Genomic DNA, 13,950 nt, shown 5'->3' with positions numbered 1-13,950 from the left:
CTTCGATGGTTTTATGGATTTTGAGGTCTGATTTCATTCTGTTCAGCCAATTGCTTCTTGCTCTAACACATTTACTTTCAAACTCTCACTGTCACTTTTAACTCAGATATCTACTATTTTTCCCCTCATTCATGTCTACAAATAACAATATATAACAAGAAAGAAATAGTATAATAAACTAATAATACAACTGCAGCTAAAGAGTTGCCTAGATCCATAACATAATATTTTAAAGTTATTTTTAATTCTTCATTCTCTGATTGCAGAACTTATTTGAAAAATATTTCTCTAGCTTTTTCACATAGAAGAATTGAGAAATCAAGTTAAGAATTTAAAATGTAAATGTGTATATAACTTTCTAAACATTTTACTTGTTTCAGAAAAGTGCCAGTCTTTTTTCAAGACATTTATTTACCAATTAACAGTAGCCATGTTTATATACATTCCATCAACATGGCACACTGGAGCAGGAAACAATGAAGACTATGTAATATATTTATCAGAAGATTCTTTTTAATGTTGCAGTCACATAAAGGGCTAACATATAAAACTCAGGGTATATTTTTTTTAAGTAGAGAAATTAATTTTCAGATTATGGAATAATTATCACAACCATTTTTAAAAGTATTTGCTTAAATCCATCACACAGGAATTCTTGTAGAAAAAAGTTGGAATTAAAAGTAAGGAACAATTTTTAGCAGTGACTGGGGGGATTTGATTTACACTACCTATTTCCTTTAAACAACTCATTAAAGAATTATCTTTTAAATAATTTGGAATTAAAACTGCCATCTTCATGGTTTTCAGGTTGGTCTTTTCACTACTACATTGATCCAACCTCAAAAGCTATAAGATATGTAAATAATTAAATAAACTAAATATATTGCCTTCTTAAGAATCTAGACTAGTATTATTGCTTTAATTAGAATAGAATAGAGCTGGAACGGACCTCGGAGGTCTTCTAGTTCAGCCCCCCACTCAAGCAGGAGAACCTATACCATCTCAGACAAGTGACTGTCCAGTCTCTTCTTAAAAAATCTCCAGTGATGGAGCGCCCACGATTTCTGAAGACAAGCTGTTCCACTGGTTAATTATTTTCTTTAGAATATATCATGCTTCCCCAAAAATGAAACCTATCCCGAAAATAAGCCCTAGCTTGAAATTTATGTGTAAGCCTAATATAAGCCATATCCCAAAATAAGCCCTACTTTTGGGGCAAGGTACATGCTTAAAAATCAAGCTAGGGTGGGGGTGGGGTGGTGGAGCCTGACACATGTCATGCTGCTGCCTTAGTTCTTCTGTGGCCCCTGGCTGCCGCACTCGCAGCAGGAGGCCAGATGGTTCATTGCACCATTCGTGGTGCTGCCACTGCTCATGGCACCGGTGAGACAAGCCACATGGCCTTCTGCTGTGAGCAGTAGCAGTGGAGCGACTGGTGTTACAAGTCACATGGCTTCTTGTTGCAAATGGCGGCACTAGCGCAATGCGCCACATGGCATGCTGCCAAAAGCAGCTGCAGAATGGGAGGCCTGGCTCTGGCAGTCCTAAGGTAAATAGATAAGACACTGCGAAAATAAGATCTGGTGCCTTTTTTTGAAGCCAAAAAATATATATAGGACCAGTTCTTATTTTCAGGGAAACACGGGTAGCTGATAGTAAATCAAAGATCTGTTCTAATGTTATAGTTACATAACTATATTTGCATAATTTGAAATTCCATTTATTTCTTGTATCAAACCTGCACACAATTCCTCCACTGCATGAAAAGCCTCTATAGGTCACCTGCTTTTTTATTAATACTTTGAAAAAAGCAGGTATGAGGCAATGAAATTCAAAATTCAAACTTCAAGGTCATTTTTACATTTTTAATCTCTCTTGGAGATTAATGGTTTTACATTTATTTGATTCCTCTGATAATTCTCATGGATGAGATTCAAATGTGCAAGTCTATGGCATGCTCTATGCCTGAATAATTTATAACTTCTTGACTGTTTGCAATATGATGATCCAACCAAAATGGGGTAATTTTATTCTGCCAATTCCAGTAAGCCAAGTGGCTTGTATGCATAAAAATTAAATCAATATTCAGTCACTTAGCTATATACTTTCTTCTTAAAATGTATAAAAGAATTACAAAGTCAAATCCTCAGATCTGATCTGAGAAACTGAAAATACTATTTTTACCATCACCTCCATTATATGTAGCTAACTCACTAACATCTAGAGCTACAAGAAGGAAAAGAGATCTTGCTCCCGCTTCTAAATATTACAGATCCCAGTTCCTAATATCTCTAGAAAACTCTTTTATATAAAGAAATGAATTAGTGAAACATGTGAATACATGAAGTAACAAATGGGTAAGAACCTTTCTCCCGTCTTCTAAATTTCTAAATGGAACTGCAGTTCTTCTATCTGCAGTTTGAAATGAAATAATTCAAAATTTTATCCAAATCATATTTATTTCACTTTTCTAAGGGGGGAGGGGGGAGGAGGAGAGAAAAAGATTATGAACAGCTGTCATCTGTACAATACAATGCTATCAGTTATTTATTTTATTTATTTATTTATTTTATTTCCATTTATATCCCGCCCTTCTCCGAAGACTCAGGGCGGCTTACAAGCTTAGCAGTAGCCTTCATTCTATGTATATGCCTGCTTGTTAGGGCTTTCACACACACCCCAAGCGGCATTATTACAAAGTCAGCTTAATTGCCCCCAACAATCTGGGTCCTCATTTTACCTACCTCGGAAGGATGGAAGGCTGAGTCAACCTTGAGCCTGGTGGGACTCGAACCTGCACTAATTGCAGGCAGCTGGTGTTACTTAAGGAGGCATCAGCCCACTGCTCCACCAAGGCTACATAAGTTCTGGTTACCTTATAGAAAATTGTGTTTTCATGGTGCAAAATGAAATTATGAATGTCTAATATTTTAGATATAGGTTTGCCATGATTGTATAAGGAATATACAATAGCACTTTCTTTACTTCAATTATGGTGGCAGTTAAGATGGCAGCGCCTGGAATGGCTGCGGCTGCATTGGCTCTTGAAGGCGAATACTTTTGGGAGGGATAGTAAGGGCTATAGGCCACATGATCAGGAAGATTTTAATGTGTTTGAGCAACATGGTGGAACTAAGGTAACATACGACCAACAATCTTTGCTGGCATGGCGAGTTTCTAGTTGTTTTGGAACTGTTGGTGAGACCGTTAAAAGTCGTTGGTGCTGTTTGAATTTGTTCTACCAGCAGCAAAATCTGACTGCTGGCTCAGTGATGGATTGCATTGCAAATCAGGGCTGTTTCCAGAGGAGGCAGAGGAGGAAAGGACCTGGAGCTTATGGAGCGAAGGAACTGGATGAGGCTGTCGGCAGGCCCAGAGGAAGAGAGAGAGGCTTTTGGAGGAGTTGGTGGCAGCGGCAGCAGCATGCTCCAGGGGCGAAAAGAAGCAAGGCCTCTTAAAGGAAAAGGTGGAAGAGTCAGGATCAGAAAAAGGAAAGAAGGCGAGGTTGTCAGAATACAAGCTAACTTGAGGGCTAATCCACATGGAGCCCCATTTCCATCTGTCCTGTTTGCCATCATTCACTCCCTAGAGACTAAAATGGACAATGTGAAATTTGAGTGGGCCACGAACAAGGAGTATATATTGGAGGTGGTGACCCTTTGAGAGCTGTATGCAATGAAATTTCATTTTGATGTATGCAGATTGGTGTACATTCAAAGTGACAATAAAGTTATCATTATAAGTTGAGTATCTGTATATGTCACTCTATATTTTGGTTTTAAGGAAAGATTAGCAGATGCTCATAATAAAATGGCTAAAAACTGCTGACTGATGAGAACAAATAAGTTTGAAATGATCATATCGGTCTCCCTTTGTTCTTTGTTAGCAAGCCAAAAAAATTTACACAAATATGAGCTGCCACTGCTGTGGCTACTGCCTGTAGATGGCCTTGGGCTAGGCTGAAACAGGAAATAAGATTTGTCCCGTGTCTGGGACCAAGCAAGTGTAGTCTAAATGCTTAACAAACATTTAACAAACATACTATATGTGTGTGTGTATACATACATACATACATATATATTCCTTGATAAGATTAAGATTATTTTATATATATATATATATATATATATATATATATATATATATATATATATATATATATATATATATATATAGGTAAAGGTAAAGGTTTCCCCGCACATGCGTGCTAGTTCCTACCCATCTAGCAGTTCTAAAGCATGTAAATGAGAGTAGATTAATAGGCAACTTCAGTGGGAAATTAATAGTGTTCTGTGCACCTTTGACATATACCATGCTAGCCACATGACCACAGAAAATGTCTTCAGGCAATGCTGGCTCCCTTGGCCAAGAAATGGAAATGAGCACTGTGCTCTAGAGTCGGACACGACTGGACAGGGAAACCTTTATCTTTACCTATAATACTATGAAACACAGAATATAAAAATACCTATACTATTAGACTTAAGTCAAAATAAAATCATAGCTCAAAACAATAGCTCATCTAAACAAGATTGTTTTAATTGTCTTATTGTCAGGACCCACCCCAATCCACGTCTTAGGAAAACAAAAACTCTTGGAGTCAGTTCTAGTCCAAAAGGTATTTTTACTAGGATATGCTTGGTTGTGGAAATACAAGACAGGAATTAGTATTGTTTTACAAATTGAAACTTTATAAAGGGTTCCCGGTTCAACCCCCCTTCCCTCAAACCCATTTGGTCAGCCCCCATCATTTGACTTCGTGTCATCCCTTATGTGGGAAAAAAGGAACTTCTTTATGTTTATTGCCGTCTTCCTCTACAGATTTAAATGAAGACACAGGACAGATGCCCTCTTCTCCAACCCTCCCTTTTGTTCCCCCAGTTCAAAAGGTTTCCCTTGGTCTTTGAAATAACCAGAGGCAGGCTGAATCCACCTGCACTCCTCCTTCCTCGGGAGATGGCAGAATCTGAGGGGGGGGGAAATAATGTTTTAAACATACATTTAAGAATGTGATATAAATGGATTCTGACACTTATATTTTTTGTGTGGGTGTGTATGTCTTTGAGTCAGTCTTGATTTATTGGCATGTCATTGAAGTACTCTTCAAGATTGCAGTTTTCCCCTTTGTCTTATTAGGGCTGAGAAAGAGTGACTAGTTCAAGGTAATCCAGTTAGCTTTGTGCCCAAGGTGGGACAAGAATTCAAAGAATTCATTTTCCCAGTTTCTAGCATGGTACCTTAAAGTAGCTCTCTTTAATTGTATTTAATTGTTTTGCAATAGTTATAGTCATATTTACAAAATATACAATTCAAAATTCAAACTCAAATAAAATGGATAAGATAAAATAGCAATATAACAAAAAATCTCTATAATTAAAGGTAACATAAACTACAATAATAATGTAAATTAATAAATTGTACAACTAAAATACCGTATTTTCGGCGTATAAGACGACTTTTTAACCCATGAAAATCACCTCAAAAGTTGGGGGGGTCGTCTTATACGCCCAGTCGTCTTATACACCGGAAAATCAGTGGGTGGCGTCTGGCGGGAGCCGGCAGGGCAGTCCTGCGCACGCGCGCACTCCCCGGCTGCTCCTTAGCAGCTGGGGAGTGCGTGCGTGTGCAGGACTGCCCTGCCGTCTCCCGTCTGACGCTCTTCCCTCTTGAGGCAGCTGCTGCCTCAAGAGGGAAGAGCGGGCTCCCGTCCGACGCTCTTCCCTCTTGAGGCAGCAGCTGCCTCAAGAGGGAAGAGCGTCGGACGGGAGCCGGCAGGGAAGTCCTGCTCCCGTCTGATGCTGCGCTTCCGCCGGGCGGTGCTGGCCAAGACGAGCCAGCAGGCAGCCGCCGTGAGCGCGGCACTGAGGGGCAGCGGCAGGACGGCCAGCAGCCCCACGCCCAGCAGCAGCCGCCGGCTCAGCAACAGGTCCGAGCACAGGAGCCGCACCGCCAGGCTGCCCAGGAAAAGCAGCCACACCGAGAGGCTGCACGCCCAGTCCAGCTCCATGAGGGGCAGGGCGGGAAGCCGGCCGGGAAGAGGGACTGGGAGCCTGGGCCGAGCGCACCTTGGCCGATGGTGAGAGGGAAGCGGTACATGAAAGAGAGGCTGCAGGCGGAGCTGCCCCGCCCTGCGCCGAATGGGAGAAGTTCAAGGCCTGGGGGGGAAGCAGGAGGGGCGCCAGCCGTGTCGGGGTGGCGGCTGCCCTCCGGCGCTGCCTGCTGCCCAGGAAACGCTGCGCCTCGGGGGCCAGCAGAAGCGCTGGGCCAGTCGGGCCTTCGCGTCCTCTGCGACGGACAGGGAGGGCAGGGCATGTAAGTATTTTCCAGCGTATAAGACAAAAAACCTTGAAAAACTTCTGAAAAGTAGGTGGTTGTCTTATACGCCGGGTCGTCTTATACGCCGGAAAATATGGTACCATAGTCCATGAACTAAAAATGCATTTCAAAACAAAATAACTACTACAACTTCAAAATTTGCATACTGAATTTGAAGTAATAAAAAAAATTAGAAGTGATTATTCCTGGGAACTGTTTTGGTTTATTTATTCAAAGTTGTGTTTTTTTTCAAATTCTGCAGATTGGGTCACACAGAAGTTGTCTGGTCTTTGTGGATTATCCTGCAGAAGAACTATAAAAAATGGGACCAATGTGGGCAAGGTGTTCCAAAATGGTGGGGCCATTAAAAGAAAGATCTACTTTTGCATCTCTGTATCCTCAAATCGTTTGCAAGCAGTTCACTAAATATTTTTTTCCTAAATTGTACAGGATTCTTTTAAAATCTGTTTGAATGAGATGTTTCCTGGTAACCTGAGGTTGTTCAGCATAAGGTTTTACAAATTAAAACCAACACATTGTCATAAAGAAAGGTCAGCTCCTACTTTACTCATAAATACTTCAATCATTATCATCATTAGTAGTAAACATTAACAAATTCTTAAACAATGACAAAAATCTAGAAAAACATATAGACCAGAGAATAGAAAACACTAAGACAATATTTATATTGGAGTCATTCTGTACTTGTTTCTGAATAAATACAGTGCCAGTACTTCTCAGAGGAGAACAAAGATATGAGGTCATCACTAAAAAAAGAAGTAAACTGATTTGTGGTTTGTGCTCTATATACACATTCTTTTTCTAATGTTTACTTCTGAAATTAGAATAATATACTATATACATTATATACGTGTGTGTGTATGTGTGATATACATTCACAGTAGTGAAATCACACAAGAAAAATATGAAGAATCAGGACAATTTCCAGAAGGAATCAAAAATACTGCTACAGATTTAGATTTCAGAAAATGTTGGGGACATCACATCAACCTTAGTTGTTACCATCATTTTTTTTCAATAAGAATCTATCACTGTTTTGCAAAGATGCCTTAACAATTTAATTTTACAAATGTTCATGTTAACTGAATCTATGGATCCATAGGTATCTGGTAGAACATGATGATATGAAAATGAAGAACTGTGTATCATGACATCCAAATGCAAACTGAACCTTTTCTACCTGTACCCTCATGGCTGAAACAATTGTGTAAATTATATTGTTTTCATTGCAACATTGTTATATGCTTTTGCCCCATCTTGCTGTAACTGCAGATATCTATGAAGGTCCTTTAGCCTAATGTCCAAAATAGAACCTAACAAGTTACCAGTTTTTATCCTATCTGAGTCTGATTATCTCATCTTAAGAAGAACAAAAGGGTAGACTTTAAATTATCTCTTTTATAGACATTTGGTAAGATATTAAGATAAAAATATTTTAAACAGCTTTTAAATATTTTGATGAGTTTTAAAAATTCAGAGTGTGACTGAGTAGCTCAACTATAGTGGCCAGTGCATATTTATTTATTTATTTATTTAATAATATTTCTATACCGCCCTTCTCCCGCGGGACTCAGGGCGGTGAACAGGGCAAGAATAAAAATACAAATTACAAAAGTTAAAACTAAATTAAATAAATGCCCACATACTAAAATACATATTTAAAACCTAATAAATAGTTTTTAAGCTTGGAAAGGAATGTTTGGTGTTTGAAATCATATAGCCTCTTGCGAGAAGAGAAGGTTGTTCAAACTTGGTTTCAATATATTCAGTTACGGGCCAGGTGGAAAGAAGACCAGAAAAATGGATTTGCAATGACTGATGAAAATTTGATAAAGCAAATTAGAAATCAGGGACCAGCACATATCAAACGGATATATCTTGCACTGATAGAGATTGATTCAGAAACAGAGCTTGTTAAGGATTGTATGATAAAATGGGCCCAAAACATTCAGGAAGTTATTACAATGGACACGTGGGAAAAGATTTGGGTGAGGAATGTAAAATTTACTCAAGCTCAAAATCTAAGAGAGAACTTTTACAAAATGTTTTATAGATGGCATTTAGATCCTAAAAAGCTTGCAAGTATGTATCCGAATTACCAGCCTAAATGTTGGAGGTGTGGTGATGAAGATGCAACATATTTTCACATATGGTGGACATGTAAGAAGGTTAAGGTTTTTTGGATAAAAGTCTGGTGGAATATGCAGAAGATTTTTAAACGGAGGATAAAGTTTTGTCCGCAATTTTTTTTGTTGGGAATAATGGTCGACGCTACAGTTGTGGACTCCAAGTTGATGTTGAATTTAGTTACGGCAGCAAGACTTTTGATAGGTCAATATTGGAAGAAAGAGGAATTGCCGACCATAGAAGAGTGGACTTTAAAGGTTTCCGACCTGGCAGAGATGGCGAAGATTTCGGCCTATTTGAAAGATCATTCGCAAGAACGTTATATTATGGAATGGAGAAAATGGATTGAGTTTATCCAGAATAAGTATAGGGTTAAGAAGTTTTATGTAGCATTCGAATAAGTCTTCTTTCGTTTTTTCTTTCTTTTTCTATTTTAGTTTTTTATATATATTTGATATTGCTAAGATTTGTTTTATCCTATATAAGCTAGTGAGTGATGGATTTTAGAATTTATAGTTGTTAGTATATGGTTGTTTATGATTGCTTTTATATATATATATACCTTGTATTTAGCTCTGGGAAGTCGGGGGGGGAGGGGGGAGGGGGGAGGTAGGGGGGGGAGGAGGGAGGGGGGAGGGGGGGAGGTAGGGGGGGAGGAGGGAGGGGGAAGGGGGGCTTTTTAAAGGAAAACTGTATTTTAAAACTTTTCAATAAAAAAAAAACCTAATAAATAGCAATAGCAAACCCACCCCCCGATCCCCTCATCAGGCCAGGCCAGCTTGTTCAAAAAAGTATGTTTTTAGCTCTTCCTATTTGTAATGGCTAGTTCAAGCAGTTACTTTAGGAAATCCAGTATGATAAGTGCAATAAATTAGTTGTCTAGTATGTTTTGTAACAAGCAAAATTTATTAGCCAAAAAAGACACTAACAACAAACATATCAAAATTATGTCTCTTATACTAGGGGTCCCCAACTTCCAGTCCATGGACCGGTACCGGGTCGCAGAATGCCAGCAACCAGGCCGCACAAACAAGCAAAGCCCCATCCATGCACCCTCTGATCCATGGAAAAACCTCTCTCCATGGAACTGGTCCCTGGTGCCCAAAAGGTTGGGGACCTCTGCCTTAGCCAATATAAGCATTAAACACAGTGGCAGCCAATATAATACAACTAACATTAAGTTACACAATTGAAGGATGGAAAAAGTTAAAATGTGTTAAGCCTTCACACAACTTAACACCCTTATTTTAAAACCCTCACTTCTCATTGATATGTAATTGAATAACTACTCTGCTCCCTCTGATCTTCAGAGTCTGAAAAATATAAGCAAAAGTGGATATTCTGCCTGGGAAATCATATTCTGCCTATTTGATGTGAAATGAATTAACAATTTTCTAACAGTAATGTTTTATTTTTTTCTAATTAAAAGTTTTAAATAATCTATTTCCTTTTCCATCCTCATGAAGTAGAACTCTTACTATTTTTATTAAAAGATTTAAAGAAGTATTTTTATTTCTTATTCTCAAAACAGGATCCGAAGTGACAGATAAGATAAACTGTGTATCTCAATTTTGACATAAATCTGTGAACAACAGTACCTGAAGGAAAGAGAGGTTTCCAAAAATATTATTAAGGAAATATGGATGGGTATATTAAGAATATATGGATTTCTGAAATACACAATATAAGGCCACTAAACAAAAAATACATCACTAATGTCCAAAGAATAAGAATAGTAGCAACTGACCAAAGGTGACGACAGGTAGTTGCTGAAACAGCTTTGTGTTTCCAGAGAATTTTGGTTGAGCATCCTCCTTACTTTTGGATTTCCCTTCTCTTTCTCTCTAATTTTGTGAAGTGAGAAAGAATAAAAGGAAAAATGTTGCTGTAGGGCTATCTATTCCAAATACCACATTTAACTATATTTCCACCATTGTGCCTAACAAATGGCTTAACTAGCTCCTGGCCATTATTAAATGCCACTATCTTTGGCATTTAAAATGGCACATTGAAGTCCTGCCCCTTTTGGACCAAATTAAAACCATGATGTCCAAAGACTATTTCTGCTGTGAGTTTCTGAGTAATTAATACTAATCAAGAACTGAATCCTTTTACAGTTCCTTTGCTTTAAATAAGATACCGTAGATTCCGGCGTATAAGACTACTTTTTAACCCATGAAAATATTCTCAAAAGTCAGGGGTCCTCTTATACGCCGGGTGATGAAAATTTAGGGACAGGGCTGGCTGGAAAACCTGGAGCGGATCTTCCATTTAGTCTGTGCAGGGAAAGCGGGACCAATTGGAGTAGAAGCTGCAGTCTGTGATTTTTTACAGGCTGGGGTCTGGGCTTCTTTCCTTCTAAAGTTGAAGAGCAGCTGTAGGCAGGTGAGGAATGCAAGAGCAATTTGAAAGGCAGGTGGGGAATGCGTAGCAGAGCAGCAGCTTAGCTCTACGGACACAATTAACTCAGGAACTGGGCGGGCTGGCTGGAAAACCTGGAGCGGATCTCCCATTTGGTCTTTTTTTTTAATCCCATTTATATCCCACCCTTCTCCGAAGACTCAGGGCGCTTTACAATTTAAAGCACAAATCAATGTGCTTAGCAATAGCTTTCATTCTATGTATACGCCTGCCTATTAGAGCTTTCACCCCCCCACAAGCAGCATTATTACAAAGTCAGCTTATTGCTCCCAACAATCTGAGTCCTCATTTTACCTACCTTGGAAGGATGTAAGGCTGACTCAACCTTGAGCCTGGTGGGATGAGAACCTGCACTAATTGCAGGCAGCTGGTGTTACATAAGGCTCTGCGCAGGGAAAGCTTTAGAGTGAATTAGGAAAAGTGAAAAAGTGAATTAGGAAAATAGGAAACAGTTGCTGGAATTGGGTATGTGTAGTTTAACAAAGAGAAGGGTGAGGGGTGACACGATAGCAGTGATCCAATATCTCAGGGGCTGCCACAAAGCAGAGGGAGCCAAGCTATTCTCCAAAGCATCTGAAAGCAGGACAAGAAGCAATGGATGGAAACTAGTCAAGGAGAGAAGCAACCTAGAATTAAGGAGAAACTTCCTGACAGAACAATTAACCAGTGGAACAACCTGCCTCCAGAAGTGGTGAATGCTCCAACACTGGAAGTTTTAGGAAGAGACTGGACAGCCATTTGTCTGAAATGGTATAGGGTTTCCTGCCTTAGCAGGGGGTTGGACTAGATGACCTCCAAGGTCCCTTCCAACTTCCTCTTCCTCTTCTTCTTCTTCTTCTTCTTCTTCTTCTTATTATTATTATTATTATTATTATTATTATTATAGTTTAATCCACTTGCACTGTTTTATGTTTACATGTTTGATGACAAACAGCCTTATGTTTATAAGTGACAGTTTTCCTACTAAGTACCTGCATGTCGTAAGCATTTGAATTAAAATTACCATATTAAAATCAAATCTGATGTTTTTAAATTTTTATTTGGTGTGCGTTGGAAGAGGGGTAGTCTTATACGGCGAGTATAGCCCAAACCCTATAATTTAACAGGAAATGTAGGGGGTCGTCTTATATGCCCAGTCGTCTTATACGCCGGAAAATACGGTAAATACTTTATATGCAACTTTACTCATTTCTTTCTCATTATAATAGTTTTCTATCTATTTTGAGTCTTCCTTGTGTAAATTCCTCTGTGCTTCAGTCAATAAAGAAACAGAGTGAATGCTACTAGGGAAAGAGTTCTGCTACTTCTTTTTAAGAATTTACTTACCTTCTCTATATAATATTCTTTTACTTCAGGTAAAATAGAGTCAAAGTCCCCACTGATATAATCAGGCAGAAAACTGAAAGGAAAATAATAATGTTCAATCAGTTCTTTTTAACAAAAGCATTACATTCAGAAATATCAAATAGTAACAAAGAACCAGAATAGAATAGAGGATGAATGCCAAATCATTACAATAACAGCATCATTACCTAGAATTAATATCAGATTAATAGCTACACATTTCTAATTTAATTTTCTAATGAATTGTAACAGTTTGCATAAATGCTAAGGTAAGCTAGATTCATAGCTAGGAAGAGAGGAACAGTAACTATAAGCAGGAAACAGATCATCTTGACCCAAGCTGATTTTCAAATGAAATTTCAGTGAAACTGTATTGGATGGTTTGCTAGATAATTTGGAAGGTCTGAATACTAGTCCTTTTGACCTCTTAGCAGCTTTTAATATTATTAAGCATGATATTTTTCTTGATAGTTTAACCAATTTGGAAGTAAAAGGCACTGCTTTCTTTTTGTCTCTCAGATAGATTTCTGATGTATCACTTGGAGACAAAAGGAAAGAGCTCAAAAAAATCAACTTATTGTATAATGTGTTTCATGGCTCAATTTTATGAACAATGCTTTTTAGTATCAACTACTGTGGTGGGGGAGGATGACCAGCAAATTTGGAGATGGATAAGGTAACAATCTTCTGGTGAAGTGTGGCTTCCCCAAACAACTGCCTGTAGTCAGTTATTAATTGCATGAAAGATAATGAATTGAAAGTGAATCATAGCAAGATGGAGGTACTAGTTGTAAGGGGACCAATAGGCAACAGAGATGATACATTTTTGTCTTCTGAATGCTGTCACAATTTCATAAAACAAGCAATAGACAGGACTGAAACAAGGATCAACATAATCACTTTTCAGATTCAGCTACAGACCTGGAATTTCCTGGGAGAAAATTATCTGTGCTGCTAGTATCTTTTAATATGCTTTGCATGGAACTCTGGCTCCAATTCAGAAATGTTAATTACTAAAGAATTCGGTAATTAGATTGGTCTCTGGAAGAAATCCAAATTACCATATTACAACATTATTGAAAAAATTGCAATTATTACCAATTTGTTTCCAAATACAAAGGGTTGATTATGACTCTGAAGCACTTACAGACCTTGAGGCCATGCTTCTTTCTCTATCATTCCCTCCCTCCCACCCCCGCACCTGTTACTGAAGTTCACCTACAACTGGTGAATATTAATCTTGTGGCAACTTGAAAGCTGCTGTAAACTCAATATAAATAGGATCTGCCATAGTTCCATGCATTATCTGTTGAGCTGACCCCTTTAAAAGGTCCTAACACACCATTTTGAATAGTGGTGGAAGCCATAAGTAAATGGCTTCCATAATTTCCAATACCTCTGGTTTAAATTCATTTATTTTAATGCAAGTCACTGAGACAACTAGTACTGAGCACTATACTAAGTTTAATAATAAATATCTACTGCCCTTCCTTGCAAATATTAATGATATTAATTGTAACTTATATTGTAGTACTTTTTAAAAATGCTGCATTTCTTCAGTCTAGACATCATTCAAAATCTGCATATCCTCCTTTAATTTACAGCATCTATGCTGGTTTACCAAGCAAAGATAAAAAAAAAAAATCAATTTTGTGAGGCACTGTATCCATGCACTGAATATTGTGAAATGGCAAAACTACTCTTTACACAATGAATTACCAA

The 13,950-nt window shown here is 38.3% G+C and overlaps 1 protein-coding gene across 10 annotated transcripts in view; it reads right to left on the bottom strand.

The window, feature by feature from the left end:
• The window catches only part of TPK1 (thiamin pyrophosphokinase 1), a 474,010-nt gene that overhangs the window by 214,059 nt on the left and 246,001 nt on the right, over positions 1-13,950 (bottom strand). For all 10 annotated transcript variants that reach the window (XM_083378309.1, XM_083378313.1, XM_083378310.1 and 7 more), the window contains one exon: positions 12,211-12,283. In XM_083378309.1, the coding sequence (XP_083234435.1) occupies positions 12,211-12,283 (73 nt within the window). The remainder of the gene's footprint in view (positions 1-12,210; positions 12,284-13,950) is intronic.

The sequence above is a fragment of the Vipera ursinii genome (assembly GCF_947247035.1).
Source record: "Vipera ursinii genome assembly, chromosome: Z".
NCBI classification, from domain to species: Eukaryota; Metazoa; Chordata; class Lepidosauria; order Squamata; family Viperidae; genus Vipera; species Vipera ursinii.
This window is presented reverse-complemented; position numbering and strand designations above follow the sequence as displayed.